Raw genomic sequence first — 11026 nt, forward strand, 5'->3', positions numbered from 1 at the left:
AAAATGAGAGAAAAAGATACTGCGGTGGAAATCAAACCCAGGATCACATATCAGGGAAACCCACCAACTACTGGGCTACATGCCACTTGTGTTTTGAGGAAATAAGTAATATATTTAATATGTATTGAATCGGATTAGACACTAGTGGTCCAACCGGTTGAATCAGCGAACCTTCGAACCAAGAGCCTCACCAATTCGATTGCTGGTCCGGTATCAATAACTATATTTCTAGAAGGTTGTTATTGAAAAATCTCATTGTGGAGATAAATAAATGATGAGGTGTTGGGGGGTGGGGTGGGGGTGGGGACGGCGCCGGGGGGGGGGGGGGGCTATGGAAGGGATTACTAGAAGAATGCTAGCATGGAGGATAGAAACTTTGCCTAGGATTTTGGTTGGTCATCCAAGAGGTCAACTAGGGGTGAAGCCAGGATTCTAGGACGGAGGACAAGCGGACAATACACAATAAGACATGGTGCTAGAAAGAAAATCTCCCATTTTATTTCAAAGACGTGTCTTTACAGTTTTTTTAGTTTTTCTCCAAGTGCTAACGGACAAATGCTTCTGATGAGCTTACTTATACGGAAAACGATGATGCCACCTCACAGTGAGGCTGTCTAACTGCGAGAAGGTGAAAGAAGTAGGACGAAACTTCTCGGCTATGGAGAGTAGCTCTCATTTTAGCCAACCTTGTTGAAGAAAGATGATAGGGACGGCATCTCTCTAAACTGAGTAAACTTTAAATTGACATTCTTTATTTATTTAAATTAATTTAGATAAAGTTAAACCACAAACCGTTTAAAAATTTCTCAAACTTCCATAGCAATGCCAAAGAAAACAAACCCACAGGGCCACACCAATCCAATATTTCCATTCGAAATACGAGGAGACAACAAATTAGAAGAGGCAAGCCCAGAAGAAGGGGGTGAATCCGGCTCCCCTCCTTCCTCCCATCCAAAGCCCACATCTCCTGCAGATCCAACCGCATCTCCGCTCCCCCCTCGCCGCCGCCGACCACCGCAGCGCTCCCTCGCCGCCGCCGGAGGCCCACGCCGCGCAGTCGCGTCCGAGAAGCTCGGAGCTTTTTCAGGCAAGAGGCAGGGGCCCCCCCTCCAAACCCTAACCGTAGCTCCTCCTCCTCCAACTCGTCTCCTCCGCCGGTGGCGGTGGCGGTGGCGGAGATGGAGATGGAGATGGAGATGGTGGTGGCCGTGCCGTCGCCGGAGGTGCCCGCGGAGGAGGAGAGGGCGCTGATCCGGGACATCACCGTCGCCGCCGAGGCCCACGCCAAGGAAGGGGACACCTTCTTCCTCATCACCCACAGGTCTCGCTCCCCTTCCCTTGTTCTTCCCCTCTCCATGTTGCGCCCGGATTTGGTCGTTTGGGGACCAAAGATTTTTTTTTTAAAGTTCCTTTATTGCGCTCCGGCGACCGTCGCCGGCGGGAGGTATGCTTATGTGAGTTAATGGAGTGGCCTGGAGGCATCTGGGCTCGGTATAGGGGAGCTTGATTCTTCCTGTGCAACATGGGCTCGGTACAGACCGTGATTTGGCTGCGCAAAATGCTGCTTGTATGATAGTAGTACAGAATTTCTTTCAGATGATCTTGGTGGAGTTTGCAGGATATTCAGCCTGTTTGTACGCATCTGGTCCCAGTAGTGGCTGCAGTGTTGGAAGCTTGGAATTTTGACCTTTCAGGTTTTATCACACCCTGTTAAAGTGGAGCTCTAGCCATGTTATCTGCTAGGGTGATGCATTCTTTGACCGTGTTTGTGCAATAGGCATTCTATGAATTCGTTCTGTAAACTCGCAAGCATCAGCTGCCAATTGGCAACTGCCCGTTCTCTCCATGTAGGAATTGCATTGTCTATCATGCTGACTTCTGATCTCTCATGTTCATGTTTTAGAATACTTCAGCCAAGGTCTGGATGCTTGTAGGATAGCTAGATAGCACAGAAACTGCACCCATGGAAAGATAGCTTCGGCCTTCTTACATTTGGACATGGACATGGAATGCTTTCATTACCTCCTTGCGTTTTATAGATATTGGGGCTGTTTGGTTCCCAGCCACACTTTACCATTACTTGCCAACAAAAGTTGCCACACCTTGCCTAAGGTGAGGTGATCAAATTGTTAGCCACAACTTATTAAGCCTAAGGGAATCTTGCCACACTTTTTTGAGCCATTGACACGTGGGACCCAATTTGTTGGAGGGGAATCTTGCCACAACTATGGCTACAACCAAACACCTGTCAAATTTGCCTAACCTTAGGTGTGGCAAACTGTGGCAAAGTATGGCTTGCAACCAAACACACCCATTGTTTGGCTATTTGATGGAGATAGAAGTCAGTGAAGTATCTGTTTCAGAAGTATTTTCTGAAATATAGTTAATATACAAATCTATGCATTTTCATTTTTCTTTATCTCGTTTTTACTATTCATTAAGCTGCTAATTGCTTGTTTAATATTTATTTGATTTTTATACTTGGTGGCTCTTGGTTGACTCAAATAGGTGGTGGCAAAGTTGGATTGATTATGTCATTCAAGATTTGGCTAATTCAACGAATAATGGTTCTCATCATCATGAGCATGGTTCTAACGTTCTGAGAAGACCAGGAGCAATTGACAATACAGATTTGATAGATGATACTGCATCTGAAGTCTCGAATATGGAGATTGAACTACATGATACATTGGTTGAGGGTCGTGACTATATACTGCTTCCCCAACAAGTCTGGGAAAAGTTGCACGGTTGGTATGTCATATTTTAATACGAACCATTAAAATATATAGATCTTCAGCTCATGCTCATTATTACCTTTTTTTTTGTGATTCCTTTACTATACCTCTAATATGTCTACTCTAGGAACATGGGATCATCTTGTTTTTTTGTATGTGTAACAGATAAAATGTCCGTAAAGGTGATTAAAACTCATGTACCTGTTTCTGTTTGATTGTGTACACATACCAGATATCACTCACTATCCAGGGTCTGCTTAATTGATTGATTATCAACAGAGTGCTTTGTAAACTACTACTAGTCTGGAAAAGAAAGTGAATAAAATGAAGAAAGCAGCAGAAAATGGTTGTTTCTTGGTCAATTTGTTACAGATCTTGCAACCTGAGAATTCTTCTCTTATCTGCACAACTATTGTCTTGTCAGTAACATATTCCATAGCATACAGGTTATGCAGATATTTCTCATTTAGTGCTGTATAGAATTTATTAACTTAGTTTTTGCAAAGAAGGTTGATGTTTGTAACATTACTAACATACTGGAGTAATTTTTAGGTTAATAAAAATGACATTGTCTAATAATCTGAGCTCTATGTGGGTTCACTTTGCACTCTTGATGTGATTGCCATCATAAACTATGATACCCTGCTCTAGTGTTTGCACATGCACATGCACACTGTACATGCACTTCTGGATTTAAGTGCTGAAACTCCTATGGGAATGTTAAATTGCACATTTGACGTGCTAATCTTCAATTTTATTTCTTTCTTGTGTATTTATTTCTTATTATTCTGAAAATGCATTTACAGGTATGGTGGAGGACCAACATTGCCAAGAAAGGCAATCAATACTGGCTTGTCTCAAACTGATTTAGCCATAGAAGTTTATCCTTTACGTCTGCAGTTACTTCTGGCTCCAAAAGGAGAGCAAGCTGTTATAAGGATAAGCAAAAAAGTATGTATCTATTTCCCTGGCTAGGGTTGAACATGTGACAGTCATTTGTTTTGTCATTCCATCAATTGATTTAAATTGAATAATAATGTAATGTATGAAAGTACAGATCCTCTGGAGGAAAAACTGATGTAGAACTCTTTTAATGGCAAAAAGTAATAACCGTGTAAAATTTCACTACATTTTTTAGCAGACAAGAACCAACAATTTATTGATTCGTGCAGGATACAGTTGGCGAACTCCATAAGAAGGCTTGTGAGGTTTTTGATTTGATACCTGATGAGGTAGATATTTTATTAGGGTGTTTACAGTATTATGTTCCCCCCTCTAAATTTGAAGTTTTCATGGTCATGTTATTATTGGCAGGTCTGCATTTGGGACTACTATGGCCGAACAAGACATTCTTTGATGGATAACTTGGAGAAAACCCTTGATGATGCCAACATTCAAATGGATCAAGATGTGAGTACTGGAATTTACGTAATAATTTCCATTGACAAGTTATGTTTTCTGTTCCTTGACTGGTGTTTTCCCTCTTGGCCATAATACACTATGTTTTTTAGTTTAGTTTCTCCAAATATTCTCCAGAATGTTTCCATAGTAAATGATTTAACTCGAACTATTTGTTTTGTTATTGACAGATTCTAGTGGAGGTTACTACCGATGCAAATGGTAGTTTGGATGGTGGTTGCATTGGTTCAATCCAAGAAAATGAATATTTAGAACGAGAATCAACTTCCTTGATTGCAGATGCTTCGAAATCAGGATTATCAAATGAGAATTTTGCATCAAACAATTATACTTCCAGAAGCTACAGCTCTAGTCTTACACAAAGCCAGTACCTGCGATCTTCGAATGGGGACTTAGATAACATGCATGGTACTAGTGCCATGATCACCAGAGGATCTCCTTTAGGTCTTACAGGGCTACTCAACTTGGGAAATACATGTTTCATGAATAGTGCTATACAATGCCTTGTGCACACACCAGAATTCGCTAGATATTTTCGTGAAGATTACCACCGTGAAATAAATTGGCAAAATCCCCTGGGTATGGTGGTAAGTACTCTTTCTACTAGCATGGCGTTGAAGCCTTACGTTTGAACTTAAAGTGTTACAGAGATAGTGATATTATTTTGTAGCATGGCGTTGAAGCCTTACGTTTGAACTTAAAGTGTTACAGAGATAGTGATATTATTTTGTTACATGCATTTGGTTTGATGCCAGTCGAATTTGCTGATTTTAGATTTCTACATAGTATGCAACAACCGAGAGATTTTTGATACTTGGTGAAATTAGTGAAATTGACAATTTTGTTTGTTTTGATTCAGTAACAATTCCCTTTTTTTTGACGGGAAAGTAACAATTCCCTTGGATATATACTTTTTGTGGGTTGTGCATTCTGTTATGCTACCTGCGTTCAAATTTCTACTTTTTTTCGTTGTATAAGTGACTTATCAAGTTTATTTGATGCTTCTGTTCTTTTTTATGTCAGCCTTTGTCAGTTCATATGGTTGTGCTTGAAATCAATTTTCTGATTTCTTCTTTTGACCAAAAAATTTCTAATTTCTTACAGCAAAGAGAATCTCAGATGCGTGATTCCCTTGTCATATTAAGATAACGGATACAAGCTACAGTTATTAGAAATAATTATTTTTTGGAACATTTTTTGTGCACTGATTTGGTGCGTGTGTATCATGAAAGCAAAAAAAGAAAAAAGAAAAAGAAAACATGGCTACTGCATGGTTAGGTTTCATGTTCATTTGCATGCGTACCTCATGTTAATTGTACTGAGTTCTGATGGTAGTCTTGTAGGGTGAACTTGCATTAGCCTTTGGTGAGCTACTGAGAAAACTGTGGGCTCCTGGACGTACACCAGTTTCTCCTCGGCCATTCAAAACAAAGCTGTCTCGCTTTGCACCTCAGTTCAGTGGATACAACCAACATGATTCACAGGTTCGATCCTCTCCATGAACAACTATTCTATTTTGTCTTCAGATATTCTTTTATATTTATCTTGGCAAAATCTTGCAGGAGTTGTTGGCATTCCTCTTGGATGGACTTCATGAAGACTTGAACCGTGTGAAACATAGGCCTTACATAAAGTCCAAAGACGCTGATGGTCGATCAGATGATGAGGTTGCAGATGAATATTGGGCCAATCATATTGCCAGAAACAATTCAATCATTGTTGATGTATGCCAGGTTAGATTTTGTGCTCTCAAGCAGACATCATTTTGAAATTCTAGCAATAGCAGTGATGATAGTATGCAAGATAAAATGGGTCCAGTGTCTGGCTCTCTGTTACCAATCGTGGCGTAATTTTTTCTCCCTTGTTGCTTGCGAAAGTTGTTTTGTAACCTACCTTGTATTGTGATTTTCCAGGGACAGTACAAGTCAACTTTGGTATGCCCAGCCTGTGGAAAGGTTTCAGTGACTTTTGACCCATTCATGTATCTTTCCTTGCCTCTACAATTTACATCAACCCGGAGCATGACCGTTATGGTCTTTACTTTTGATGGGAGTACTCCACCAACACCATACACTGTAAATGTACCCAAGCAAGGAAGGTGCAGAGATCTTATCCAAGCCATCAGCAATGCATGCTCACTTAGAAATGGGGAGAGACTTGTAATTGCCGAGGTTTGTCATAAAAGGCCAACTGAATTAAGTGCTATATGCTTGTGGGTTTTATGAAACAATTGAGTTATTATTTTCCTTTTTTCCTACAGATACGTAATCATAGGATCCATCGTCTACTTGATGATCCAGTGGTTCAACTATCAACAATTAATGATGATGATCACTTGGCAGTTTATAGGCTTCCAAAAATGGAAAAAAAGCCAAATTACATTCAGTTTGTTCATCGCCGTGATGATTGGTAAGCAAATAATAAAACTCTAGTTACAATTATGTTCATGCTAGTATGATAGATGTAGCTTACTTGCATGTTTTTTATATATAAACAAGCCTAGCATATGTGATCCCTTATACTTTACATGGAATAGTTGGAAAATAATACTTGTGATCGAATTTTTCTTATGATGTTAGCTTCACTACTTACAGGGACAACGGAAACAATATCAGTGTAACAGCTTGGAAGCCCTACGGTGTTCCTCTTCTGGCACAAGTATCTCGTAATGAAACTGTCACGGGTATGCATATCCATGAGATGGTCCGTAAAATGCTTGCACCTATGCAGAAGAATCAGGAATCCCAACATTCGGTTCAAAGCTCTGTTTCCACAAGGACACAGACTTATCATACTGACAGCACCAAATTTCAGCTACAGTTGATTGACGATAGCAACACAACTATTGAGCAATCCAATGATACTATTAGAGTTCCACAGTCTTCTCTTGCAGCTGTAATCTTTGTCAATTGGTCTAAAGCAGATCTGAAAAAGTTAAACACTCATCATTTGGAGAACCTTCCGGAGGTGTTCAAGTATGCTCCTCCTGCCAAGAGAACCCGTGGTGAACCTCTCTCGCTTTATTCATGCTTGGATGCTTTCTTGAGAGAAGAACCTCTTGTTCCTGAAGACATGTGGTTAGTTTCCTTTCTAATTTTTCGAAAGAGTGATGTGGTCAATTTTCAATTACTTGTTCCAAGACACATTAGAAATACCATTTACTTCAGTTATAATTGGTTCTAGCTGATATTCAAGGCCTGTTTGGCACAGCTCCAGCATCAGCTCCACCTCTCCTAGAGCTGGAGCTCAGCCAAACAGTTTCAGCTCCACCTAAAAGCTCCACAACTCCACTCCAGATCCAACTCCTGGAGCTAATTTAGGAGTTGGAGCTCTACCAAACTGGCCCTCAGTGACATCCAGCATTTGGGTTTTGTTAGTATGATAGTCACATTGCCAAAATTTGCATTTCAGCTGTTTGTATATACACTCGTTTACTGTAGTATATGGTATTGGCACATATACCTCATTAATTGCCCAGGGGTGTTTAAGTCTAATTTCTACCCAGTTGAAAGTGTAGGACGTTTTTTTTTTTGTTTTTGTTTTTTTTTTTGCGTCTATTGTTCCATGTCTTTTGCTCTTGTAAAAGTTAAGATGATAAGTTTTCCTGCCTGATGTCTCTTGTTTTCACTTCAAACAGTGTGAGTAACAATCCTATTATTGAATTAGGTACTGTCCGAGGTGCAAGGAGCAAAGGCAAGCCAGCAAAAAGCTTGACTTATGGAGACTTCCAGAAGTGCTAGTTATACATTTGAAGAGATTCTCCTTTAGTAGGTCAACAAAGCAGAAGCTTGAAACATTTGTCAACTTCCCAATACATGATTTTGATTTGACAAACTATATTGCCAACAAGAAGAGCTCAGAACGCCAGATATATGAGTTGTATGCTGTGAGCAATCATTATGGCAGCATGGCAAGTGGACATTATACAGCATACATAAAGGTTCATCCTATAATCTGAATCTGCGTGCAATTTTATTTTACCGTAAAAAAATGTTGTTTGTTAGAGATTCCAAAGGGTTATTTGTGTTTATAGCTAGTGTATCTGAATTTTATTTTGCTGTCTGTACATGTGCAAAGAACTTAATTTGTGCCATAAAAATCCTGCTTGCTGTGCTCTCCTAGAATTCTAACTTGAAATTTCTTTATGTAGCTTTTGGACGAGGAAAGATGGTATAATTTTGATGATAGCCATGTTTCTGCCATCAATGAAGAAGATGTAAAATCAGGTGCAGCCTATGTGCTCTTTTACAGAAGAGTTAGAGGTGGAGCAGCAAGCAATGCAATTCATCCGCACGTTAATCAAAATCACAGATCTAGCCAAAGATGAAGAGTCGTTTGTTTCAGAGATTTGTTCAAGATAAAGAGGATTTTGAGAACAAACCCTGCATTTCCTTTTTTATGGGACTGCAGGGAATCAATTGTGATACCATTACCATGTCTGAGAGAAGGCTGGCCTCAGGGACATGGAGTCAAATGCGGAATGAATTAGACATTGTGAACAACGGCACGAATTGCTGCAGCATTGGACATTTTACAGATGGGAATTCGCATAAGGAGAATGCGAGTGGTCATCCCAGGTATTATGAATATACAGCTTCTGTAGGAGGTAGGGCTGGTTGGTTGGCTTCTAGTTTCGCCTTGAAGAGAGAAACATAGGGGGGACACAAGATAACTTTTAGAAACATCTTTTTGTTTGATTTGTTTTTTAGTTTTGCTCCATATGACTAGAGTTCACCTTACTGTTTCCACCATCCATGCTAGACCAAAAGGTGCTTCTGGTGCACCTGTATCACACTGATTATTGAGGCTCAAGGTGGCCATCTATAGGATGTGCTATTATGCGCCAGTACTGTGTAGACTTAAAATTATGGTGGTGTGATACCTCTTGTTACAGTAACCTGTGTTGTTGTACTTGTACTGTATGGACAATAGGTTCCAGGCTGTAAAATGGGTTTGTGCTGAGATCAAGAACAGTAAAATTAAACTATGCATCTACTATGAAAGTGCTGTATCTCAGGTATCCTTGAGCTGTAACATTGGATATCTTTGGAAGCAAGATTTCTCTAATTCTGGCCTGTCAGTAGTTCTGGAGCAAATGCCCGTAGTGTATGTGTGGTTATGCAACGATATAAAGATTCAGATGTCATATTGAGATTTTGTGTTGTTTTCTTCATGATAACTGTTTTTGGGAGGGCTTTATGCTTGAGATTATGGAATCAGTTTGTAATCTTGAAGGGATGGTGATGGCATGATGTACATAAGATCTGAGCTCAACTGCTTAATTTTATTTTAATAGTTGATGACAGCCTTATTAAATATAAGAAAACTATTTTGCCTATCTATTACTTAATCTGTTTCACAATGTAAGTCATTATAGCATTTTTTATATTCATATTAATGTTAATGAATCTAGACATATATATATCTATTTAGATTCATTAACATTAATATGAATATGGGAAATGTTAGAATGACTTGCATTGTGAAACGGAGGGAGTACAAACAATTTGCCCAACCTCACTGTATCTAATTGCTTTACAACGTTTTGCGATTTTTTGCCATTTGGTTGAAGTTGACAACCTCTCGGTAAATTGGTCTTGGAAAATATCAATCTGAATTTAAACATTCTGGTAAAGTTTGTCTGAATTTCACTGGTTTTCAATAGTTCACGTGAAAACTGATAAAACCGCTTAGGAGAGGTATTCGATTAGTGAACATGAATTTTAAAATTTTGGCAAAAGTTTGTCTGAATTTCATTGGTTTTCAATAGTTTACGTGAAAACCGATAAAACCGCTTAGGAGTTATGAGCTATTAGTGAACAATTTTGTGCACCTACTTGATACCAAGGGATGGCAATTTCCCCGTTGAGTGCGGGGCCTTGGCGGGTCCCCACCCTTACGGGGCTAGGGTTGGGGCCAAATCTCTACCCGCAGGTCATGCGGTGCCGGGGCCAGGGCGACATCTTCACCCGCGGGCCCCCGGGGTTGTGGCGGATGAGGGGTGGTACCGGAGGTAGGCAGGACCACCGCAGAGCTACGGGGTGGCAATGCTGGCAGCAGATAGGACAATCAGTAGAATGATGAAGGCGGCTGGTGAGGCTGTGACGGTAGATTGAACGGGGGAGGAGTCCGAGCGATTTTCGTGAATGGCGAAATCGTTATGAATAGGTGGTGCATCATCAGGGGTGAGATCAAGGGGTGGAGGAAGTTATCGGCAGCGTGACTAAGGGAAAATTGTTGATGTAAAAACACGAGGCCTGGGAGATCTGCTTAACTCCAGTGCAGGTCCAAAAAGCTTGCCTTTAAGTGTATGAGCGTGCCAGTTGATTTGATATTGCAATCAACAAGAAACAAAGACAAAGAAACCGCAGTTAAATCCATAAACGATAGCCGATCGGCTAGTTGCCGATGACATACCATTTATCTCTGAGCCGATGTCATATGTGTATCGATCGGCAAATACAAATAAGTAAGGAAGGACTAAATCTACTTGATCGGCTGTAGACATTAACAATATATAATCCTTATGTTGATATATACTTAAACCAAGTAATTGGGATAGATTGGTCGCCATGCCGAGACCGTATAAATCAGTTAGGTCGAAATATATATTAACAATGAGATTATAGATGTTCATAGCATAGCCGATCAGATAGATCTAGCATGTATCGGCTAATACTCCGATACCACTCTATATTAAGATATTAAAGCAAGTAGAATATACTAAACATAAAGCCTAACATACTTAAGTGCGATAAGATCTTAGCATAAAGGGCAGATTTAACATGCCAATCAAGCATATAAGACAAATATAGTTAAATCAGGTAAGATCGGCTGAAACCCTGATGCTACCCTAATCAGCAACCAAAGGT

At 40.1% G+C, this 11026-nt stretch overlaps 1 protein-coding gene across 1 annotated transcript; it reads left to right on the top strand.

Moving 5' to 3' along the window:
• Positions 1 to 924: 924 nt before the first annotated feature.
• Positions 925 to 9221, top strand: LOC4350498 (ubiquitin carboxyl-terminal hydrolase 5). Its single transcript, XM_015762050.3, has 13 exons — positions 925 to 1321; positions 2509 to 2751; positions 3542 to 3686; positions 3908 to 3967; positions 4050 to 4145; positions 4325 to 4741; positions 5498 to 5638; positions 5717 to 5887; positions 6068 to 6325; positions 6415 to 6563; positions 6749 to 7231; positions 7821 to 8094; positions 8305 to 9221. Exons 1-13 carry the CDS (start codon positions 1179 to 1181, stop codon positions 8479 to 8481), a joined length of 2757 nt encoding a protein of 918 aa, XP_015617536.1. The 5' UTR covers positions 925 to 1178; the 3' UTR covers positions 8482 to 9221.
• The last annotated feature ends 1805 nt before the right edge of the window (positions 9222 to 11026 follow it).

The sequence above is a fragment of the Oryza sativa genome, chromosome 11 (genome assembly GCF_034140825.1).
Source record: "Oryza sativa Japonica Group chromosome 11, ASM3414082v1".
Classification (NCBI taxonomy): domain Eukaryota; kingdom Viridiplantae; phylum Streptophyta; class Magnoliopsida; order Poales; family Poaceae; genus Oryza; species Oryza sativa.

What these genes read in the sequence shown, in the direction of transcription:
- LOC4350498 (XM_015762050.3), top strand. Translation starts at nt 1,179, where the DNA reads ATGGAGATGGAGATGGAGATGGTGGTGGCCGTGCCGTCGCCGGAGGTG. An exon ending in TGGGAAAAGTTGCACGGTTG is followed by an intron (nt 2,752 to 3,541) that starts GTATGTCATATT and finishes ATGCATTTACAG; the next exon opens with GTATGGTGGAGGACCAACAT. An exon ending in CTTGTTCCTGAAGACATGTG is followed by an intron (nt 7,232 to 7,820) that starts GTTAGTTTCCTT and finishes TTATTGAATTAG; the next exon opens with GTACTGTCCGAGGTGCAAGG.